The sequence below is a fragment of the Phalacrocorax aristotelis genome, chromosome 1 (assembly GCF_949628215.1).
Source record: "Phalacrocorax aristotelis chromosome 1, bGulAri2.1, whole genome shotgun sequence".
NCBI classification, from domain to species: Eukaryota; Metazoa; Chordata; class Aves; order Suliformes; family Phalacrocoracidae; genus Phalacrocorax; species Phalacrocorax aristotelis.
The window spans coordinates 44,547,038-44,572,859 of NC_134276.1; the positions used below are offsets into that span (position 1 = coordinate 44,547,038).

At 35.8% G+C, this 25,822-nt stretch overlaps 1 protein-coding gene across 8 annotated transcripts in view; it reads right to left on the reverse strand.

The window, feature by feature from the left end:
• Positions 1-25,822, reverse strand: part of DACH1 (dachshund family transcription factor 1) — a 362,299-nt gene that overhangs the window by 94,358 nt on the left and 242,119 nt on the right. For 2 of the 8 annotated variants that reach the window (XM_075088153.1, XM_075088143.1), the window contains exons 4-7: positions 24,239-24,394; positions 23,536-23,708; positions 10,218-10,353; positions 7,781-7,915 (exon numbers count right to left, since the gene is read on the reverse strand). In XM_075088153.1, the coding sequence (XP_074944254.1) occupies positions 7,781-7,915; positions 10,218-10,353; positions 23,536-23,708; positions 24,239-24,394 (600 nt within the window). Of the gene's footprint in view, positions 1-7,780; positions 7,919-10,217; positions 10,354-23,535; positions 23,709-24,238; positions 24,395-25,822 lie in introns of all 8 variants that reach the window. The other 6 variants (XM_075088148.1, XM_075088134.1, XM_075088190.1 and 3 more) reach the window with 3 other exon arrangements.

Consider the following 25,822-nt stretch of genomic DNA (forward strand, 5'->3'; position numbering starts at 1 on the left):
TTGCAAAATGAAAGCTCAGCTGCCTACCAGTGATTAAATTGGAAGTTTTAAGGCCTCTCAGCTAGACAAAGTTTTCTTTCTCTGCACCATCCAGCTTTAACCCAAGACATCCTCTTCCCCATTATGGTGTTGCCTTCAGCTGTATATTATGCTGGTTGTACCATTTACTGCTTTTAAAAGACTTCTGAAAAATACAACTGGGAGAACCTCAAGTTCAGCTTTTAATTAAACCTAGTCTGCTTGGGAGTTTTGTGGCCAAGAACACACTATTATCTCTTCCAAAATTTTAAAGAATCAGTGTGAATCAGTCTAATGTATACCATTAGCTCACAAGAAATGTTACAGATATGACTGATCTGAGAAGCACTGAGAAGACTTGTTCCTAACTCAGTCCATTGGAATCTTAACCAACCTTTTTAAAGCCAAAGACAGACCTGTTTAGAGGCATAAAAAGAGGCATAGAATCTGTTTGTTGTTTTTTGGTTTTTGGTTTTTTTTGCAAAGTAACTTTGTAAATAGCATAAAGAAAAAAATTATGCAAATCACCCAGATATTAGTGCATTGTCAAAGTGGAGAAGCTTTTTCAGCAGAATAAGGTTGAAAGGTAGGAACCAATCAAACTGCTGCTTGTTGAACTATGACAATACTAGTCCATCTCAGACGAAAGCCCCAAACCCTCTGCACTCAAGGAAAGAAGAATCTCTGAGAATTCATTGTGACCATACGTGACATGCAATGATGGCAGAATCTGTAATAACCATGTTATTTCTCAGAACAAAAATATGGAAAAGATTATGTGTAGACAGTGTAACAAAAAAGGAAATTGCATCATGAAGTTCTTCTAAAAAAAATGTTAATAATTATATACATACTATCTGCAAGGAAATAACATCTATGCGTAGGTTGGAATTCTCAGCTAAGGCTTTCCAAAACTTATATTTTTCGTATTTTGCATTTGAATAACTCAGAGAAAACTAATTGCACAGCAGTTATTAGCACTTTTGAAATCGTTCCTTCAAGTAGTCCCAACTGGAAGACATTCTTAAAATTTTGCTGTAAGCTCTCTTTTCTGTAACAGTAACGTAAGAGTAAAGTGGTACAAATAAAGCCTAGGAGATAAATGTTTCCTTCCATTAAAGCCCAGGCATTCACTTATGTGAGTTTTCAGGAAGAATATGACTCCATATTCCCTTTAAATTCACAAAACAATTGTGTGTTTCTTAATGTCTTCAGAATTCCATTCTAGATCAACTAAACACATTATGTATTTTTTGATTCTCCTGCCAATGGTTTTTTTTTAGCTAGCAAGATGGAAAACTCAAAATAGCTACTTTAGAGAAACAGAACTATGGGACATATCCCTTCTTACTGGAAACAGCCATAACTTCATTAACTTCATTCCCTATAATGTATCTTTCCTGCAGCAAACAAAAAGGGAAATAACGATTTAAAAACTGCAATGTGGTTGCATGATAAAAAAAGTCCTTTCTAACATCTTATCAATTACCATTACATCTTCTAATTAACACAATTCATTAAAAAAAAGAAAATGAGCACACAACCTATTTCAAAGGGGTTTTTATCTCCCCTCCCCTCTATATGTAATAAAGACCATCAAAGACTGTAAAGACCATTCTAAAGTCTACTACGTGGGCACAAAACGACTATTGAAAAGAAAGACCAAAAAAAAAAAAAAACGGAAAAGAAAAAGTACCTTTTGGGAACTGTTTGGGGCACAAGGCAGAAAGGAATTGTACGTGCAGAGTTGTTTCAATAGATTGAGAATACATCAGATCTTTTATGCACATGTAACTCCTTTGAGTCTATTTGGAAAGTGAGGTATGTCCAAGACGCATCCGAGTCACCGTAAATACAGGCTAGCCAGTGTGCGTACGTGCAGTTGGGCTCCAGTGAGTTCACCTGGGATGTTTTGGAACATATCCGTCAATTGAAAACTGTACAGCAGGTCCGTCATAAATTGTGTCAGAGCTGCTCCTACCCTAGCAGAATAAAGGTCCTTACTACCGAGCAAGTCTGCAGAAGCGTCTCATTGGAAGATGGCTTAGTAAGAGTCTCTAGAACTACTCTCACCCAATATTTTGCTAAAAAAAAAAAAAGCTTTCAGAAGTTTGTACTTCCTTTGCACTCCTTCCTGCGTACACATACTATTCATATCCTATTTAATAATATGAAAGGCTTCTATGTTTTCTATGCAACAAAAATAGATGTTTTCTCGCTTCTTAGCAAATAACAGCCCATTAAGAAAAAACTTGCAATTTCATTTTTCACCTTTGTAGTCCATTAACTGTATTAGCTTTTAATGTACTTTAAGCATTCTTGAGCCTCTTGGGCTGAGTGAAAAGACATACCAACAACCAGAGTGTCAAAAGGTTATTTTGGTGATACTGGCTTTCTCAAACCTTTCATTTAGTCATTCTTTATATTATCTGTCATAGGTTACAAATTTGACTACTACCTGTTTAGGGTTTGAGAAGTATTTAAAGCTCAAATCAAGATCACTTTCACAATGTGCTAGGTGGCGTATAAATACATAGCCTGAACCCAGTACCTTAAGGAATTACAAACTAATATATTAAGATTTAATGGGTAATGTTTAAGAAATGAAGTGAGAATGTAGACCTGAAAGGTGTTAACTGTCAATATATTTGCATACAGATACACATCAAGGTCTGTTTATATTCTTCTTGTTACATTAAAATGTAATATTCAGTAAAACAAATATATTGTATAAGTATCACTTTGTGTATGTATGCATACAAAAATGAAAATGAACAGATAAAGTATGTTTACACACGCAGCTGGACAGCAGAACTGTGAATGAAAATTCCTCTGTATGTCAACTGGTAACAACTCCCTCCGGGCCTTCTCAGAGAACTAACTAAAATCATAACACAGATCAGAAACAGAATTTAAGCAAAGTTCCAGATCATTTGTTTGCTGACTTTGCTAGAGGAGACCTCAGGTAGAAGAGAATCTTTGCTGATGCTAAAACTTCCTTTGAGTCTTTCATATTTATAAAAATGTACTCATATGTATTTCTGTATTTATTCAGGTGAATAAGTATGCTTGATATATTACATATACACTACGTATATATTACAAAACAATTTACTGCTGATAATGCAGAATGAATATCTATATAGCATGACATATTTATCCTTAGTTCCCTTTTTGATGCGTGACTGCTAACAGAAAAATACAATTCTAATTATAACTTTAGAATATTTAAATTATTTTCCCTTTTTTACTAAGGATATTTTGGAATTTTAATATTCTGTTTTACAAGATATTAGCCAGAGGTCTAAGATTGCTCACATCTCTAAAATAAAAACAGAGAGAAAGACTGGGATTTTTTAATATGTGGACTTGATAAAGTTATACCTTAATTGCTGCCATCATAGTAGTCAAGAAGCAGTTATCGTTGATTATCTGGAAATTACTTAAGTTTAAAAGCTTTTCTGAAAGAAATAGTTTAGCTTCTTTTTTGAACATGGTGAATATTTTATATTTTGTTATAGAAAACAGCATGCACATTTCCAACAAGAGAGTGTCCTTCCCGCAACACCTCAAATAACATATTCAATTCAAAATGTAAGCATGACATTCAGGCTTCATTTGCTGTTGGTGTCAATCTAAAAAAATATAAATTGATGCAGACAGAAAATTCTAATCTGATGCCCTAGGGCAAGATCCAATAAAACACTTAAGCATCCAAATTTGGTGTTAAAGCAACAAACTTTTAGGTGTTTCATCCCCAGAAGGGAATCTTGGGCTGAAATGAGCTGGGTCTTATATTCCTATATAGCGTATAGGGTAGGTATTGCTAGGCAGGTACCAGTTAAGGGATGTTATGAGCAGGCACTGCCTCCAACATCACTTAACATTACCCAAACCAGGTACTGCAAATTAGGATCTAATGAAGTTAACAAGTAGAACTATAGTCTGTCTACAGTCAACAGAAAATCATATGGAGCTCATATCTGGATCTAGTAAATCAGAGAAACTCTGGCAATAGGACTGAGCTACAAATTCCACCTTGCAGACCCCATGTGACCAGAGTCTGGGTCGTAAGGACAAAGGGACAGTGGTAAAATATACTGCCCTCTTTTACACAAAGCACAGTGATTAAGGATACTGCCCAGGAAATGTGTCACAAGTTCAATTCTCTCTTCTGCCTACAAGGAATTAGGATCCACATCTCCAAGGGGTGTGTCTTTAACTTTCAAGCTATTATTTTGAACTTTGTTTTTTTGAAACACTTCAGATCAATGAGCAAGAAGAGGATCAGCATTCAGCAGTCTAGTCCTTAGGTTCTCCACTAGTTCCTGCTTCCTATGCTGTTTCCAGGTTTAACAGACAACATCACTGAAGAGCTGAACAAGTATTCAGCCATTAAAAATACTCTTCTCGCCACTTCAGCCTGGGAGATCTGCAGGACCTCGGATAACAGCTGAGCAGGATAAGTGATAAAATATACCTCACCAAAATTGCAGGACTATCTAGAGCAAGCTCTTTGAGTACTAGAAACTTTACTTTACCTGAAAAGACTCAGAACCTTAATTTTAAAATAAAAAACTGAATGGATCTTTTCTAATATGACTCCTATACTCCTTCTTGTGAAACCTGACCTAACAAAATCAAATGTGCATCATCAGAAAGTCCATAATTGCAGGTTACAAAATTAGATACTTGGTTTTGGTAACGGTACTCAAGTACTTGAACTAACATCGTGTACCTGAACTGCCTCCTTCTTCCCAAGATCATTTGCAGTTCTACAACCCACTTTCAGTAAAATTGGAAAATCTGCTATCCTCTAATAAAGAAAAATTCCTGGAAATCTAGGGTAATTGACTTCTATGGTCATACAGCGTGGGGCAGGACTGCTCTGCAGTGTCTCTTGCAGTCCCCCCTAGTCCAGACTAGGAACCTGGCTGGACTTAGCAAATCTAAGTTTTCTTCTCATGGAGCCCAGGGAGTGGGTGGAACTTCAGATGTGTGGGTCTTGCCCCAACATGAAGCTAGGATGGGGCCAAGTTGCACATCTGGAGTCAGCAGCTGGAAAATGTTCTCAACACCCACGGTTTACACATGGTCTTTGAGAAGAGAAACTCGTCCTGTTTTCCTGTAACAAATATTGACCCAGAGCCTGATGCAAACTTTCCCATTTTAATAGGCTGTAAATCAGATCCATAGAACCTAATCTGATTCTTGGTGGGATAATGACGACCTGACTCCAATGGAAGGTGAGGTCACTCAAGGCTGCGCACACCAGAACCTGAGAATAGATTTTGAAGACAGCCTAAAGGCAAATTAAAAACCCCAAACAAAACTGCACAAGAGGTTTACTGGTAGCTTAAACCACCCCAGTAAAATAAACTCATTTTTGCCACTAATAATAATTCTGGCTGAATTTTTAATATAAATGCATGGGTCTTTGAAAGACTGAATACCCTCAAACTGTTATTCAGTTTGTAGGTGCCAATGAACTGTTTCTAAATATATTACTGTATGTTGCGTGGACTGGGTAAATTAGCTCTTTGGTTTATATTTATAACAGATAAATGGCATTTTCTCTCCTGTATCCAGCTCACAGACCAAGTCAGAAAAATGATCCACCCCTCTGACATATGCTAAGTCTTTTCAGAGTTTGGTATGTTGATCAGTTGCTTCTGCTATAACTTTGTGCTCCCTTTAAATTCTCTGTTGACTGTAAATACATTTTTCCTGATCTAAGATCACTTCAGAGATTTTTGGTATTTTCATTTTTTTAATGGAAGAGGAGACAAGAAGAGAAAAGGCAGGGCCTTCTTCACCAGCCAGGGTCTCCCAGGTTCTCCCAGGTTCAATAAAAAGCCATTTTAGTTGCAGCTGATAGATTTCTGCCAACAGAAGTGGCTTAGAGGAAAACACAATAACGTTTAAATGCTTCACGATTCTTATTCAGAACTTCCATTTTCCTCTCTTACTCTTTCTTTTGAGTCAGGTGATCAAGGCGATGGGGTTTTAACAACAAGAGTACCACCACCTACATATGTTTGTTTGCATTTTTGAATATGGTTGCATTCTGACTGATCTGCAGTGGTAAGCAACAGTTTGGAAATCTGATTGCAAGCTCACAGTGACAGAAGTAGATAATTACTATCTCCACAAATATCTATAAGTTAAATCACTTGTTTTAATACAGATTAGATTAGTATTAAAGTTACAAGATTGGTATGAGAGACATGATAAATGTAGTCATGACAGAAAACAATTTTTAATTTAGTATACCCTATCAATCTACATAGCCCATGAATATTTAGCATTAATTCAGTAGGCTGCAACACAGGGGGAAAAGAGAACAAAAAATAGAAGGTTTGACCTAAACAAGGACCGAGGAAAAAAGAGAATTCTCAGCAGTTTTACTGAGAACAGATCTTGCAAAAACGTGAACTGGCAACAGATTAGAAAATACATTTGGGGTACCATTATAAACAAAGCCTTTAAAAAACCTGAATGACATGCAAAAATAGTGGCAATTCTTAATATGTACTTCTCTTTGCAGGATTTACCAGTCTGATTATACTTAAATGAGTAACTTCAAAGGCTGAAACAAAATCATTTATGGAAATTCAAAACAAAGCTATTTGATCACATCATACTTCACAGCAGGGATACAATTTGCAGGGGCTGAGTGAGGGCATGGTATAAGCTAGAACAGGTTGTGTGTGCAATGAACCAAACTAAATGGTTTATATAAAAGAGATGTTGTTTCCATTAATTTTTCAGATAATCCTATTAAAAATTACACCTGTCCAGAACAGAATTGTCCAGATTTTAATTCGCTTTCATATCTCAGTGTTCAAACACAAGACAGAAAGGTATAATCTTATAGCTATTAAAATATGGCAAAAAATGTCTTCTTCTGAAATCTTCATGACTGCAGGAGTTTCTCCAGCTCTGTTTCCATGTCTGGCTATTATACCCTTTATTTTTCCTCTCATTGTGCTCAAAGAACTGATTTTTCTGATAAGTCCAAAGAATATTTTTTCAAAGGATATGTCATCATATTTCTAACCTCTCTTTAACCAAAATGGTTCTAGCCTATAATACTTAAAATTCACATATATTAAGTAAATACAACATGAAATGCATCTTTTAAAATTCCACCCCCACCCCTCCAAAATCCCCTGTAACAACTCGGAACAGGAACTTAACTTTGAATGCCAACAGAGATGAAATGGTGTCATAATCAGCATAAGTGCATGTGGACTATTCACCTAGATCAAACACTTTGGTCATATACTCAATTAAATTTAAATCCCATTATATAATGTGTACCAGCCTCATTTTATGCAATTCCCTAATTTAATGGCTTGGTATTAGCCTTTTTTGCTTTTTGCACACATGGACTAATTTTCACGGTGCTCAGTCCCTTTGGGAAGTAGGTCATTAAAGTCAACTGGATGGAGACAGAAACTTAATACCTAAACAGTGTTGTAGAAGGGTCAGAGACACAATAGTAATATAAAACTGTTTTTCACTCAACCTTCTTTGTAATATTTATGAAATTCCTCTCTCATATAAATATTGTTCATTAATTTCAAGGACCACAAAGTAGAAGAATCAAGAAAGCTATCATCCTGTTATAATTTAATTAGAGAAACAAACAAAGAAAAAAACCAATTAAAAAAATAAAATTCACAATTATAATACTATTTAGCTGTTGAAAGAGTATTTGTTTTACAGTGAAACAGTAAGATCATAATATTCGTATTACCTTTTTCAATGTGTATTCTTTTTGTCTCATGTCCCACGTCGTGACCAGCCAGATCACCCTCCTTAGGTCCAGGCAGGACATTAGGTGACAAACCCATCAGCATTTGGTTCATAGATAGCCCGTTCTGATGGACAGCTGCTAGACACAAGCGCAGGCAGGCAGAAAATCAGACGTCATTTTAACAATACACTTTTGTACTTATTTTATATAGTCTTCCTCTTAATTATACAAGAATTTTAACAGTCACAAAGTTACTGAATTAGTGCTATCAGTGTCCACACAGCGGGAGAGTTCCTTCCTGTTATTTGTGCTTTAAAACAACTCATTTTAAAGGGAAGAGTTCAGTATCTTCGGACAAAGTTGGATATTTGGAAACTTTTTCTTGTTTATTTGACTAGAATCGAAAAAACGAAGCAAACCAGAAAAGCATAGAAGGTTCTACATGAGATACTTACTGATTTTTTTTTTTAGTTAGTTGTACAAAAATTGTATTAGCATTCGCAATATGCAGTCCCTAACTTCCTTAATTTAAGCATTGTGGTCCTGCAGGTAATAAACATTGTTTTTCAAAATATACCGTGCACCAGTAGACTTGCTTATTTGCTCATCAGATAACTTCAAAAGCTCTTTCCAACAGTTCTCACACAGACCTTCATGAGTCTCAGATACACCTCACAAACCCATCAAAGGTAGTTTATATTCCTACACTTTCATCCTGAAAAACTGCATTTGCAAGAGGCTTATACCATTTTCAGTAAAGCATTTTTCCATATGTAACCCGTATTTCTGTAGTAGTCATCTTACTCTTGCTTGCACCACAAAAGCAGATGTACTTAAGAATCAGGTGTGATGTTAACAAATCAGATAGGAGAGGAAAGGGTTATTTTATAAAACAATAAGTTACTGAAGTGACCCAGTATTTAAGGAACTCTGTTATGATTGCATTGGAAGAAACAGTTTGAAAAGGTCCCACTCCTCTCTCCTGGAAAATAAGCAGAGTAACTTGAATAGTACCACTTCTTTTTAAAAAAAGTGTCATTTCTTAGCAAAAACAATAAGTATCTCTCAATTTAATTTAATTTACCTTTTTTTTTTTTACAGAACAATGGAAAAGGTCTTCAAAGGTTGCAAAAAAATATACTATTCAATCAATTAAAAAAAAAATTAAAACCCAGGGTTGTGAGGTTTTTTTCCCCAGAACTTTACTTATGAACTCTGTGGTGGGTTGACCCTGGCTGGACACCAGGTGCCCACCAAATCGCTGTATCACTTCCCCTCCTCAGCTGGACGGGGGAGAGGAAATATAACAAAAGGCTCATGGGTCAAGCCTGGGGAAACAGATAGGTCACAGTATGTATATGTCAGTTTAACCTGCACTCTGAATCATCCAAGTCATAAGAAAACAGAATTTTTGGCTTGTCATGATCAAGCCTCATTTCTTTTCTTTGGTAAGTCATTTTTCATTACATAGTAATGAAGGATCTTTCATCTGAAGGTCAATGAAGAATCAGCTTCCAGAGTCTGCCGAGAGCCTGAAATGAAGCAGCCTAAAAGACACATATGCTGCACCTAACCAACATGACTATGTATTTCATATAGCTATTTCATGGCCTTCTATCTGCATGCCAAATCCTGCGGTTTCAACTACTGACAAATTCCACTGTGGAAAGATGCCTTAAAAGCACAGAAACCTGCAACAGAGCAATACTAAAACGAATGGACAAGTGTAATACGAATTTAAGTAAATATCCATAGAAGAATATCTGTTTCAAACCTTTATTTCCAGGCTGTTGCACTGGAATATCATAGAATTCAAGGTCTTTGTCATGCAATTTACGTCCTGCACATGGAGCCTTGATAGAAATGGTATCACTCTGAGACACCATGGTTTAATTTCACTCTGCCCCTTGTGAGCTATAAGGTGATAATATTGTCTGTATCGTATTTCTCTCCATTAAAAATTTTTATATTTAAAATTTTTATAAAGTATGCACATTTTTAATTGATTTAATCTAATTCTTCTCTTTACCAAGCAATTCTACCATGTAAAATGTTGCTTATGAAGTCAGACTCAATTTAGAAATCAAACCAGAGTAACCAGATTAAACAAAACTCAGTTTCTTTAAAAATTGTTTACACTGCATGTTCAGTTCTAAAACTAATCTAGCAAATTGCTTCCTGGCTGCAATTCTGTATTTCATAGCTCAAATCTTTGTTTAATATGACATGATGGCAGTTTATATCAGTACCCGTTAATGTAGCATCAGGTATTATGATACTGTAAACTGGGGAACATAATGTTGGGAGATAGTTATTGCAGCTGAACTTCCGAACATGATACATATGAGATCTATTTAAGACGAGGGCATTTTGATTAGAAAAACCAGCTGCACCTAATCAAATTTAAAGTGGTGACAAGGAGAAGAATGTGACCTACGGATTCTGTCTGAAGAGCTCTCGGTCCGTGCAGGGGAGCTGGACACACTGCTGCTTCGATGAGAGGATGGATGGCTGCCAGGTCTTCGGCCCTCTTCAAGAGAAGGAGCAGGAGAAGGGCTGTCTGGAACACGTTCCTAGATCCCACGAAAAATAATTGCAAAAAAATGCAATGTTAAATTAAACCTCTGTTTCTAGACATCACTTCCCTAAATTTTTGTATCTCCCTCCTGAATTACAACCTATTCTTTCCTCTGTTGAGGTGTCCAGGATTTGCAGAGTATTCTCAAAGGAAACTTGGCAATTTTAAGACACCAAACCTTACGTCTTAGTATGCAATGTGAGCGCTGCTCATCCTGTCAGGCTTTTAAACTGCCTTCAGGACTACTTATAAAAACAAGGGATTTGGGGGTTTGTTCTGATTTTGGGTTTTGTTTATTGTTTTTTTTTCCCCCCCTCACTTCTATCAGCACGCTGTTGAATTGGAAAAACACATTTTGACTTATAGACTTCAGCCTTACAGGATAAGGAACGATGTACTTGTGTAGTTAAATAAAGACCAGACGCTTATGCTGAATTTTACTCCACATTTTAATTTCAAAGGGGCTTCTTGAGCAATGAGATCTTATGGAACTGCTACAGATCATAAAGAAAATATAATCTCCCTACTGAACCTATACCAGTACCATGGCTGATGAGACTCTAAACGTCTCTTTATGCCATGGAGCACAAACCTGGAATGAACCACACTTTTTGTAAGAGTGTGGCCATAACACTACTTCAAAATGGGGAAAAATGTTCATTCATGTTTTTCTGCCCAGGGGAAAGCCAGGCATGGTAGCCAGGAGGAGCTATGATGTACTTTAAGATGTTCCTTGATTTTGAAAATTAGAGCATGAGGACTGTGATGGTTTGAACTGCACTTCTGCTTTGTGAGAACAGTCAATACGTAGCAGACAGATATATCTGATATTTACACAGAACTTTGACAGAAACAATAAAGGGAGCTGAGTGCAGAATAGTCCTTTCTAGAAAATTCTCTGCCTTTCCCTGCAGTTTCCTTTTTATTGCTAATAGCTCCCAAGACTCTATGTCATTGCTAAAATATTCCCCGAGTTAGGTTGGTTTGGTTGAAAGGTGCTAAAAATAAATAGATCCTATAAGGGAAATCTAGTGGAGGGACTGCAAATGGGTCTTTTTGGTTGTTGGGTTTTTTCCTTTTGATAATTGAAATGCTGACTCCTAATGAAAAAAACAACAAACCCAAACAAAAAGCAACAAACAAACAAACAACTGTATACATTCAACTCACTAAAAGCTTTCAGTTATGAAATAATACAATCAGTATGTGTTTAATAACACATATGAAAACTTGCCGCTGCAAATGCCTGAAAGTTTTCCTGAAAAGAGCATCACGTTCCTCACACAGCAAATTGCTTTTGCAGCAGTCATTATTTTTCATGCACAGTATCTACATGAATATTTATTTCTCTGAATGCATCCCTATGAAACTTAGCAACATGAGCATCTATAGTAATCAATAGAATTGTTCCAGGTAAGCTCCATAATAAATATTTTCTGAACTTGAGATTCTGATTGCAAAGGGATTCGATGGGCCTATTGATGGAGTGGGAGAAGACCTTTCAGAGCAACATTTAAGTGGATTCCACTTTAATAGTCTCAGGTTTTTAAGTCAAAAACATTGATGAGGAAAGTTTAACTACATCATAGCTCTAGGCTTATTATGACTTTGATTGTGTTTATATGTCCATGAACTGGGTATTCAAGAGGAGGATTATAATGCAGATGTTTTCAGAAAGTAGAAGATTTATTTCTTTAGATTTAGGAGGATTTAAGCATGCACGGCATACAGATTTGGTATAAATTGGAACATGGTATATTTAATCATTCATTTAATATATAATTTCACTGTTTGGCATACAATGTATTGTTCTTAGAAGGGTTTCATTAAAATGAAATCCAGTGAGCACATAAGATTTGAATACAGAGCTGCAGAGTAAATTAATTTATTTAAACAGCTTAATTTGTTTATCCTATTTATTTATGTATGCTTTTACAGCACGTATTATGAGATGGAGAGAGCAAAAGGAATGCACAGGACAACAAAATATAATTACTGCACAAACAAAACAGATAATGAGTTTTATTCACATATAATACGACATAAGCAGACAAACTCTATGAGAAAACTATATATACTGGCTTTATCAATTAATTTGTAAAATACCCTTTAGCCCCAACAAAACATGGGATTGAACTATGCAGAAATTAATTTTAAAATTTAACTCATTTTTTATATCCTTGCTTCATAATTCCACAATCAATAATATAGTCTATAGCAATTTTTTGTCTTTATCAAAACTAGCTGCAATAATAAATGGAAATGTTACTACTAATAAATTGAAATACACTTTAGCTCTTAGAAGTCATAGTGATAAACTAATGGTGCTGGAATATCAATATAAGCTGTCTTCTTACTAGAAATTTTGTGTAGAAAAGATGGATTTTGTCTGTGGTAGAATATTACATTTACATTTACACTTCACTTTAAAATTTTTCAAAAAGGAAATGTGCAAAAATGTGTTCAGTAAATAACTCAGATGATCAGAGGTATTTTTTAACTTCTGCAAAGTGCTGCTTTTGTACAAGTAAGTCTACATGACACAGTGAAGAAACAGAATTTATTGTGTTATAATCCTGGCAATAGAAATCACCAAGGATACTGCCCACTGTCCAGTATTTTTCCTAAATCTTGTCTACTTCCAGGTCAAACTTAATTCCACTTAATTAAAGATATCTCTGGAGAATCTGGTGTTGGCTTGTGCTGTTATTACAGTCTCCCAACAACCAGCCCACCAACCAACCAACCAACCAACCAATTAAAATCTGAGTGACTTTGCTTTGCTAAAATTAAGTATGATGAGGAAACTTTGCAGGTTTCAGCTTGAAATCAACACATCTGAATATAAGCATCTAAATGCAGTTTTGACACATGAGCTAGAGATAAAACTTCAGAGGCACCTGTATCTAGGATACTACACAAAGGGGCCCAGCTTGAAGGGGTCTCCCATTTCAGTTAGTTGAGATATAGACAATAAAGTCAGCGGAGCGTCCTCCAAAACTAGATACATACAGCTGCTCACATTTCAGCCATTTGAGCCATTGAAGGGTTTTGAGATGTCCACACAGGTTGACAGACAGGACCTAAAAAAGTCCACTGCAGTGGCAGCAAGATGCCAAAAACACTATCCTTGCACTTCCAGGCTGATAAGCTGAGTAGCGCCCAAGACTTTATTGGCAATATTTACCAGAAAACGAGAAATTCGGAATTATTTATTGTTTGTAAAACATAACCCTCACTAGCTACCTTTTTTTTCGCAATTTTTTTGCTTCCCTATTGTTTTCTACAGGTACTCACAAATAAAAAGGGTCAAAATTGGTAAGACTCTCAATTAGACATCAGAACTGGAGGCTGTGCTAAGCAATGGACAACACACTCTTAAAGGCCAAATTTGAACCATTCCTCACCTTGGTGCTCTCTTTACAGTCTGATCCAAATCATGAATCCTAAGAATTTAAGAATCTGGCATTTAACTCCTCCAAAAATGCTGCTACTATGAATGAAACTTTCACTTTAGGGAGATGTAATGCCCTTTCCTGTACTCTTACTCTACTGACATTACAAGTTACACACCCTCAATATCAAGTCCATTTCATAAATAACAGAATTGTTCCTGTGACACCGGGCATTTTTTTTTTAAATCTTGTAAAGAACAGGTAAAATATTTTAACTGCCAGAGATTTTAACTTAGGAGATTGAAGTTATCTCTAGAATTAGAAACCACTCCGCATTTTGTTCCAGAGTACCACATAACGTCCACAACATAACACTCAGTCCCTTCAAGTAAAACAGAAGTCCTTATCAACATTTTTCTACATTTTTCAAACAGCTCTTTGCATAGATGCAAAGACCATACTCTAAGATCTCATTCCAAAAGCTCCTTTTAAGTAACTTCCTATTTGGATTTATCTTAATGTATCAGCAATGGCATCCAGAAGACCACAAATACTTTCTTCCCTATATCGTAGATGTCTTTTTCATCTTACCAGGTCACAAAGGTAGTTATTCAACATTAATCTCTTTTTTGCCTCTTTTCTTTCTGCTCCAGCAGCATGTTTTCATTGTTTGAAAAGCACCTCATTACCAAAAGTCTTCCTCAAAGATATACCAAAACGTAAAGAGTTCAGCTGTTGGTCCCTATATCACTATCGAAGAGAAGACACTTCAGGAAATTTTTGTAGGATTAATCCTTCTGCTCCTAAGAAGACAGACAAGTGATATCTTCTAGGTTCTCACCAGCTCAGTCTTTCCACAAACATTCTTTATTCTACGCCTTTTCTGTTCCTTAGTGACAAAATTCTGGAATCTTTCTGACAAAGTTTGAATACGCCTGCTTCCAACAGCTAACTGGTTTTGCACGCACAGCCTTCATCTCCTGCTTATTTCTCTCCTACAGGTATTTTCAGTCTCAGCTTTTTCCTTCGTTCTAGTTTACTTCTTCCTAAGACTTATCTCTTGGGCTTAGTCGTCCTTTAATTTTAGTCATGGACTGAGCTCTAGACATGCAGCTAAGTATAACTGTAGAGGTAAATCGCTTTTACACCTATACAGCTGCCTTGATGCTCTTCGGTGTTAAACAAACTCCTTCAAAGACACTTGTGCCCTACGACTTTGAAGTGCAGAGGATAAAATAACTTATTTTCAGTGTCATACTTTTCAACAGTTTAGGTAACATCATACTGGGGAAAGGATATATGACACACACGGTTTCATACACGATTAATTTCAGAAAGAAAAACAAAAAGCTTTTAATCAGGAATAGTTTATAATATTCTGACCTTTCTGGGCTGCCATGCCTTTTTGCGGTAAAATTATAATAATCTCTTTCACAATGACCAAAACACAGACTTCGTACTCTGGTTCATTACTGACGTATTTTGAACTTGTGTGAGAAGTATTCCAGGAATTGCTTTCTTGTAAAATAGCATAATTATTTGGCATTGTATTAGTTGAATGAGTGAGAGAATGAATTACTTGGGTATCTTTTGTATTCCCTGAAGACAGGATATTTTGCTTTTACAGTTTAATTTTTCTCCAGCTTTAGTCTAAAACGCTATGAGACTCCAAATTAACATGTAGTCCTAAGAATTGCAAGACTAATTGGGCTAATAATTATTTCCTAACTTCCTCAATCACTACTATAAAATGTGTGTTACCAAACTGGCTGAATGCTATAAATTTTCATTTCTATTTTCGTATTTGCATGCTATCACTAGCTTGCTAAAGATCTTCTTAACTTCCCACTGATGCACATGTCAGCTTTCTCACCTTGTTCTTATAGACACACTTCTAATCCCAATCAAAATTCAGGAGACCAAGTATTTTGTGTTGTCATTAATTGCAATATTATTTAAAATAGTGGATCTTTTTCTTATAAAGAACATAATCCATGACATTTGCAAAAGACTTTAGGAAGTCCAAACAGCACACTCCCAAGTAATCCTTTAACAGTACTTCAGCACAGAACCAGATAATTTGAAATCATGGGTTGTACCTAAAGTACAGTGACCTAGCCAGGAACTGAGTTTCATAGGATTGGGTCATTAGAGAGATTAAAAACAAGCAAGCAAGCAAACAAACAAATAAAACCAGAAGCCTACCAATACTGAGAAACAGCCCGGCTGTACTGGTGAAACTACAGTAGCATCCAAGGTGTTGACAGTTTGGAATCAGGAAGAAGCAGGATCATTGCTGGAATTGCCACGGAGCCTCACAGTACAGAATTCCAGATTTTGTGGATTTTCATAAAAATGTCCTGACAACTATTTTGGAGCTGTTTCTTTTTTGTGTGTGCATCATTTCAGCTGAATTTAGAAATTATATGTTGCCCCCTAAATGAATATTTGGTCTAAGAAACAAAATATCCTTCTGAGGTATACAAAAACCCCCATGCAACATGCAAACGTATTGTCATGCAAAAAATCCTCCCAACTGAGTGAGTATTGTCTTATCTGAAGTTGGACAGACTTTTCCTGCCTTTTTTTAATCTCTCCTCTTTTGAAAATCTAGTCTTACTTGAAAAGCAACCATTCAAGCTGAAGAAGCACTACTAGAAATTCACCCCTCAAAGTCAATCCAAACTGTACATGCAACCAAACACCAAGAATTCATCTGACCAAATGTCATCGTTTATAGTACAAATGTCTACAGCTGTCACTAGCTAGTGCAAATGAGCTAGTCACCCTAGGCTCACTTTTTACCCATACTTTCATGTTTCAAAGGTACAACTCACCTCGCTCTGAAGTAGCTATCTAAAATGGGTCCCATGAATTATGCCCGAGAAGACAGCAAAATGAATCCCATTCCTTGTACCTGGCCTCATGGCTGTTTTGCACCAAATTCATCTCACACTACTTACATAGTTCCCTGTTACACATGTGAATATGCAAATTGCAAACAGAAAAAATTTGTACTACCTTCTTTGTGTCATGTGTTATCTGTAGATATCTTTTTACATGACACAAATTAATTCATATGAGCATATGGCTGCTATTAGCTTCAAACGGCACCTCAGAAACACGCACGTTAAAACAAATAATAGGATCCCATATTATTATTTTTAAAAAAGGACATTATTCCATATTACAACCTACCAGATACACAGTTACCATCCTCTAAGTTCATCATATTAAAAAAATGTATTAAAAGTTAAATAATTTTAATCATGTAGATAGAACGGATTAATGTGGTGGGACACAGTGCCCTCTAATATAAAGATGATTAAGCCATAATAAAGGAGTTCAGCTACACTTTGACCTAAGATCTTCTCATGCTAAAGGAAGAAACAGAAGTAAATGTGTATATACATATTTATGTTAACATAAATACAAAAAAAGTTATTCTAACCTGGAGATTTTCTCTGTTATAAGTTTATACAAATAGTTTTAAGATATCATATTTTCTGCAGTCATGACAAAATGAAAATTATATGTTAATTTGGTTTATAATATACTTCAAACTCATAGGTGTATCATAATTTTCATGTTTGCTTTCCTAATATGTAAAAGTAGATGTTTTAGGAACTGATAGTCTTATTTTTATTCTATTTATTGTAGAGTAATTACTTTTTACTATTTACATTTTATATTAAATCAAATTAATCCTTACATAAAGAAGAAAACTTGATTTTACTTCATGTATCAGATAATGAGGGAATGAAAGTAGCTTCACTCTTCATGCATTTGTGTATAGTATATTTTTCTACGCATTCAAGAAAATTACTTTAATGTCAAAATTTCTATTTTTCATGCACAAATGTCTCTAGATATAATAGGTTATCTGAAAAGTCAGGCGTTTCTCAGGTTAGGCATCCAAAAAGGGTATTTCTGCCAATTTGGGATAGAATTAATTTTGTTCTCATTCTCCTTCTGTAAAATGGGTATAGCATACCCAGCTTCATAGGAATGCTGCAAATATGTATCTACCACTGCCTGCATGATACTTTTCCTGTAAGGCACAGAAGTGTCCATAGAAAACTTTTGCATTCAACACAGGATTCAGATAAGACTTGGCCAGACACTGATTTAAAAGAAATTCGATACGGAATAACTAACCATTCACTGAAAGAGGAAGAGTTTCTGCAGAAAAAACAATATGTGACAGTGACATTAAAATTGCACTACTCTATATGGATGGAATGCTGTCACATTAAGGCTGCAGAGGCATTCTGGTATTTCCTAATCACAGAATCACAGAATGGCAGGGGTTGGAAGGGACCTCTGGAGATCATCTTGTCCAACCCCCCTGCTTGAGCAGGCACACCTAGAGCAGGGTTTAGTCTCTCATTGTTTGAAATTCAGTGATGGTCCTTCAACAGAGGTTTTGGATGTAATTTTACTCAATGCATGAAGGGAGTCACATCTAAAGATTTTACAGTAGCATGTGATACACTGACTAGTCTGGCAGTTTTCTTAAGTTTATAGTACAGGAGAATTCTGCTTTGTCGGAAGCAAAGTCAAAGGGTTTTCTATCCAGGATGTCTAATTGTACTTTCAAGGTGCTTCCTATGGCCCCTGGCTCTACAGGATGGTGTGCCAGCCAATTTTGAGAAATACTTTATCCAATTCTATAAAAAACATTGTCATTTCTGTAACTGGAAAATAAGTTATCAGTAAACTCTTCTACACTGAAACATCTTATGATGGCCAGTATCTTTTGGTATTAAAAGTCTGCACTAATCTCAAGGCTGCTCACACAGCAGTTACAGAAGACTTAAGCTGAAGCTTCTACAGTCCCTTTGCTGCCCACCCCCTCCCTGAAGTGAACTTGCCCATCTTCCTCTTAGGGTCCATTTCCTCTCAGGTCTACTCTCTGAACTGCTCACCACCACTCTTGACATGAGACATTTAAATGTACTCTGTTCCGTCATAGGAGCATTAAATTACATCAGTAGGAACACACACATATTGCCAGTTAAAAATGAAAAAGTGAATGAGCGATAAAATAAAACCTCATGTCAGAATAGGCCTACAAAGTGATATATTTAAAAATAAAAATCCGTCAGCAGAGACCTTGGTTAAATAAATTAATAGTATATTTCTGCTATTGGTCAACAGGAGTGTGTGTGTGTGTGTATATATGTATAAACAAGTTATAAACAAGTTTAACACAACCAGTGCTGTAGAGAATTAGCAAAATTTCACCTCATGTATTTAACATGCAGTGGAAAACTACTGTGCCACTGGTCACTCTTTCAACTGGAGGTGTTGGTTTCTTCTGCTTTATTCTTAATTCTTTCTGTAAGTATTAGTAACATTATATGGATAAAGTGCAATTTTTGATTCTGGCATGCTGCTCTAACTTTTACAATGTAGAATTATTTCAAGTTGCTATTAATATGAGGTATGTCCTTTATATTTTCATGTATCTTTCTGCTGAGTGAAAAAAATTGATGTAGTGAAACTGCTAACAAGCTGAGCCTTTGAAACCATGGGCAGGTGATGAAAGCCACCTCATGTCTAAAGCATCCCCAGGTCACAGCTGTCACACTCACTGCAATTCATTGCTGTCACAATCTGCTGTCCCCGCTTGTTGTTGCTCTCCTCTTATTCATCCAACTCATATATCTAAACATTCCATTACAAAAAGACATCTAATGTTCGCCTCATGTTCGAAAGGGCACAACACTCTTCTGAAATATAATTCAGAAGATTTTAGAGCTCAGAGTTCACTGCCAAATCTAAGGTGTTGCTTTGTAAGGCTTCCCTTGTAATTTTGTCTTTGTCTCATCTTCTGAACGTAGCAGGATAAAATGTTTGGTTAGTACATGATCTCAGCTTTATTCCAACTTCTTATCATGAAGAAATGAAATATTGCCCAGTAATAGAAAGGCATTTGAAGCTTTGTGAGTTTAAAGATAACAGCACTAACTGTGAACTCGGTGAATTGGAAGGAAAGGTCAGCAAGTCATCTACTGTGGCACTGTTCACAACGGCAATTCTTCTATCCAATGAACCAGGTTGTTTATAATCTGAAGACTCAGATTTTCTAAGACTTAATTTTGTTCTTTTTCACTTAATTGGATAATGTTACTATTGATTTACTTTTCAGAGTAGAAATTTCTCATAGGTCTTCTAACTTTCAAGCAGAGTTTAAACTTGTAAACATCCTGTACTCTAATTTCAAATCTACGCTGTCATTTCAGGTTACTACTGTGAACTCCAAGATGAGTGATTCACAAGCTCTTCAAATCAACTTGTGGAGACATTGCCACTGAGAAAAACATTTAAGTAAAATTAGGGTTAAAAAATGAGCCAGAAGATAATGAAAACAAAACCAAAAAGTCTAAAAATGTAGTAGTAAAAAAGAAGTAAGATATGATTCTAATAACAGTTTTGTGAAAAAGAACAACTGCACTATTTATCCATTCCTGTAAAAATAAAGAAAAAAGAGGTTTGACCTTCTCACTTACATCTATTCTCTAAGATATTTGATTGTAGTATACGTTATTATTCATAAACTTCACAATGTCAGTGCAAGGTTCAAAAAGTATGCTGATTAGAGAGTTGCCTGCACAACTACTCAGTGCATATAATTCAATGGACACTAAAATCACAGCCTGACTGTGCCTCATACCTAGTGAGGAACAGGTAAATTACCAGTGACATTATGTCCATGCTCACAGGAAGAAAACCTCCCCAACAATGACCTTGTGCTTTTACATTGCCGGGGTTTATGTTTTAGTCCTGTTCAGTATTAAATAATAGGAATATAATTACTTGGCTGGGTTATCTCTATCCACATGACCATATTGATCTGCCATTGACAAAAACAGAGGTCATAAATCTAGATATATGTTGTACCACAAAGGGGCTGAAGGAAAGAGTTGGAAAGTAAGTTCCTCACCCCTTACAGCAGTATTGTGCAGCAAGATCTTACATTTAGAAGTGAGTTTTGGATGGCAGATTAACACTTGTGTTTTTGTATTTACCTATAGTACAACTGTATTGTGGGCAATATGTCACAGGCCTTGACAGAAGAAGTCATGGCAACACTTAGGTAGTGTCTCCATCAGGTTCTAACTAAATGTCCCAAAACTCTAACTTAATCATGCAAACTTTAAAAAATGTATACTTCACCCTTGAGTGAGCACATTTTTCTACATAGAACTTAGGTTAATCTGGCCATTTAAAAACACTTCAGTGTAAATCCACATCTTTTTAGTTTATGGTTATGTGCAAACCAGATGGGAACATGAAACCTGGTTTCTTAAATAACTTGCACAAAATGTTATGCCAGGAGCTGCGCTAAAGTTGGCAGCTGTGATGAAGATTTTATTAGCATGAATACAGGAATTTTCAGAATGAATTTTCAGAAATGACAGAGATAAACAGTGTATATTATTAATACAAATAAATGCTTAAATAAGCAAGATTTTGAAAAATAAAAATTATTTTCCAGTTACAAAGTGCTGCTAAAATGTTTCCAACAGAGAATCAAAATTGCTAGGAACATTCAAAATCTTCACCTACATTATAAAGAAGCTATTTTTCCAAGTAGATAAGCTATAAGAATGAAACTGTTAAGAAGTTAAGGAACTCTGGGATAAGGAAAAATTTCTGGTATGGCAATACCTATGGCTAAAATAATATACATAGCTAATTGATGACCGAGTCTCCCTTTCAGAGTCCAATAGTTTTAAACCTACTAGACAGGTTTAGATCAGATGAGCCAGAAGTACTTAAGTTAAGTACTTAACTTAACTTAAGAAGTTAAGTGCTTCCTGGGTCCAGCAATGTTCCCATAATGGGGTGAGATCTATGAATATACCAGGACCTGCTTTCCACAAAAGGAAACCTTTTTTACATAGCCTGGGAGCTATGCTGTACTTCAAAGGTACCTGGTTTTGGTAACTGGAGACAAAGGTCAGGGGTCACATAGGGGTATGCTCCCATAGACATGTTTAAATGTAGGCCACGGTAACTTAGGCAACTTTAATAGCTGGAACTAGCTTGTAAATCAACTTTACAAGCTAGAAGTCAGCTTGTCAAAGTTTAGAAACAGAAGGTTACCAATGCACATGAAGGTCAAATTTTGTAGTCTTATATATGAAATCAAATAGCTCACAGAAAATGAAAGAAGGGAAAATAGTAGGGCAAATAGTGAAATCAAAGTTTGGTTGCCATAGTAGTTCATACTTGTCAGGTGTCATTTAGCATGTGCTCTATCCCAATCTTCATTTTTAGATACCTCTGTAATACCAGTGATCACTGTTCCAATTAAGAAAATAAATTTAGAATGAAATAGAGCACCACATATATTCCAGAGAACCTTAGTATCATGTAGCTCTTATGAAACACTGCTCAAGTGAAAATAGACAAAGGTACAGAAATCACCATGTAGTGGGACAGTTGGTTAGCAGCAGAGTGTTTATATTCCCAAGATATGAGCAAGATGGACATCAGGGGTGGAATCTAGCCTTGCTGACATAGCACCTAAAGAAACAACTCTTCTCGAACAAATGTCTTAACTCCCTATGTCATCAAAGGTGAGAAAGGGATGCCACTGAAGGCCTCCAAAGGACAGTCTACATTTGAAAGTACAGGTACCTAAATCAGGTCACCAGACCATATTTTTCTAGGTCAATAGCAGCATAGATTTGTTGACTTTCAACTGAATGGTTCTTGATGATTCTGGACTCGTTAGGTTAAAGAGGACAGGAGCATAAGCATGTTGAATGTCTCTATAAAGTCAGACTTCTTCACTCTGCTTAAATCATCATGAACTTCAAAATTGCTCTTGATTTGAAGGTCCAAGAGATTTTAAGTTTACTCATTTTTTGTCAAAGGAATTGCACTAATGGACAGACTTCCAACATAGCCCTAAAATATCAAATAACCTTCCCTTTGCATATTTCTAACATATGAATGTTACACAAAAGCACAGAAGTTTATGCACTTTCTGTATCTCATTTGTTGGAACTAAAGAAGGACAACAGGTAAAATGTAGATATCTGAAGAAATGTCAAATCAAATTACAAATATCTAGTGGTAAGGGAGAAAGGCCTTTAAAATGAAAACAAAGGATCTTCAGCCAGAAGGAGAGAAGACTCCATGCTTCTGCTAAATATCTGTATAACCAGGTTAGTTTAGTTACAGGCAGCAAACAAAACCTAAAATAGGTAGGCAATTTCAGATGTCAGATATTTTTTAGGTATCTTTACAATACTGCAGATCTGGCCTGCAGATCACTGGGCCCGTTCTGTGCAACTTCATTCCATTCTGTTCTGGGATTTGGCAGTTTAGGTTCTGTAGAGGTAAAGTACCAATCCTTCCAGCGTTCCTCAGATAACTTGCAGCATTTTAGTCCAAATGCTGAGTTTTAGAAGTTGGAAGAACAGTCTTTCTAATTAAAGAAAGGAGTAATTTCTTCCTTGATATCTTGAGGAACATTGCCATTAGATTACAGACTCTAATATGGGAATCAGAAAGCTGTGTATTCTGAATGAAAATGCTTCAACTTGAGCACTATTTTAATACTGATTTAGAGAGGAGGAGGAGAACTGAGAAGGTAACACTGTCCACCAGCAGCCTACTGTGTTCCCAGAGCTACAACAGTTGGGTTTCTCATATATATATTGACTTTATGACTTACCTCGTAACATCTGATACCTAGCCACCTTTACAGTATTTATGACAATTGTGAGTGTGCTAGAACTTTTTTTTTAAAATATAGTTACCTTAATAACAGATGTCTCAACTCTGGATGGAGGACTCTGCACTTGTGCTGCTGCTGCCATGTTGGCGATGGTACTAAGGTGATTCATCTGGCTCATGGCCATCGTGACAGATGCTGGAGGTAGGCTCACAGGAATTAGCGGGTGGGGCATCATCATAAAAGGAAGTTCCAATCCTGGTGGGGGGAAAAAATAGGGAAATAGGTTTCTGCATCTTTGTACAACATTGGCTTTTTTTTCTCCTGATGGAAATATTCACGTGATGGGTGACAAGATGGTTCACATTGCAGGACAAAGCAGCTATATGTCAGTTCTCTTCCAGGATATGCATGGGTAAATCACTAGCAACCATGGGGGGTTTCACAAGGAGAGGCTGTTAGGCCTCTTAGTTTGTTCATATCAGTGTAATGTATGATATCATTGCTAAGCAATGGCTATTTATTATCTTTTCTAAAATCTGCTGTAAGGTGCCTTAGCAATGCATTATTATGCCACTGATGCACAGGTTAGCAGCTATTTTAAGTATCAATTTTATTGCATATGTATTTGTTCTTTATTGTCTCCACTTCCCCTGCTTAATACTTTAAAGGAAGTATTCCAATATTCCCCACATCTTTGGTTTTTCACAGCCTATTTATATAAACACAAAATAAAGACAGGAATTGGAAAACTGCTGATGTTAGTGCTGAAAGATGTCAACCCGTACCATTTGGCAGAAGGTGGTTCTGTTGAAGAGGGTTGAGAGGACGGCTAACTGGAACATTATGCTGTCCAGGCAAGTTGGGGTGGTTAACAGAGGCCTGTGATCCTTGGGTGGGGGGAGACTGAAGTTTTTCTTTATCCCAAGAACCATCAGTGCTGCCTGTGGGGAATGAATATATATTATTGGATGAAGGAAGACTCTAAATTTTTAATGTTTGAATTTGCAAGTGGCTTTTTTTTTTTTTAAGATGGGGGTTGGGGGAAGGACTTTTGGGTTTTTTTTTTCCACCCTCTGAAAAATATATGCAATGATAGCTTTTTAAAGAGTTAGAACAGAATCCTAAAAGTATTATAGTTGTGCTCATTCACATTAAGTTTCTGTTTGATGTAAATTTTACACATACTTTTGCCATTCTTAGCAAGTAAAACTATATATGGCATTTGTTTTATACATGATAGAATATTTTTGCCTGCAAAATGTCTAAAAAAAGAATATTGCCTGTTATGCCAATTAAAATTTAAACTACTTTCATATTTCTTCTTGTATTTGTGAATAAATAAACATTATAGGAAGTTAACTAAAAAAAAAATTTATTGAGGGCACCAACATGCATGTATATGTGCTTGGCTGACAATTCTATTTTGTATATTCAACTTTTATTTCATATTATTAATTAAAAGGTAAGGGATTATTAATTGATTCCTGCAGTCTTCTGGTAGTGGAACAGACTAACAGCAAGGAAGCGTGTGGACAAATAAGTGTTGAGACGAGCAGTAATTCATTAATTTGAGAAATACCCTTTTTCACTATTGCAGACCTCCTCATAAAAAATACCCACAGAATTAAACAGAAGGATACAATTGAAGGACAATACTAAAAATTCATATAATATTATTAAGTTGTACATTTATATATAATGAAAACTTTAAAATCTTTCAATCTGGTGACATATTATTCATGGTGCATATTCATGTATAATGCTGAGATTGAGTATATGTATTGTTACACAAACGAGGTAATCTATACACTCCTTTTATGAGCTTATTTACCATATACAATCAATAGACAATGCCTGAATGTATTAATAAGTATGTATATATGCATGTGGTCTCAGCAGTATTAATATACACATCAGCAATATATGATTGCTTCCTTTTTCATATAGAGCACAATTTCACCCTCCTGACTTTGAAAGTTTCTACTATTTTCATGGCAATTTCCCTTGATAAGGACTTTAGGATAACACCAACCAAGACCTATTTAATCTATACTCAAATTCTATTCAGCATTAGGGATCACAGCAAAGTGCATTTTTCTGAATGCTTTTCTATATACATCTTACTACTTACATGAACAACAGGGCCTAAAAAACAACAGGACTAATACCAACTCCTCCTTAGTTCAGTAGAAACGAGATTAGCACATTAGTCTTGACATTTTTTAACACTGTTTTCATGGGATGAGAAAATCACAAAAGTTGGTAGAATTCCAATTTAATTTCTCTAGATCTATTAAAAACCTGATTGTAAAAGCTGTACAACATAGTTTATAATGAAAAATACTCCATTATTGCCATGATTTTCTTTC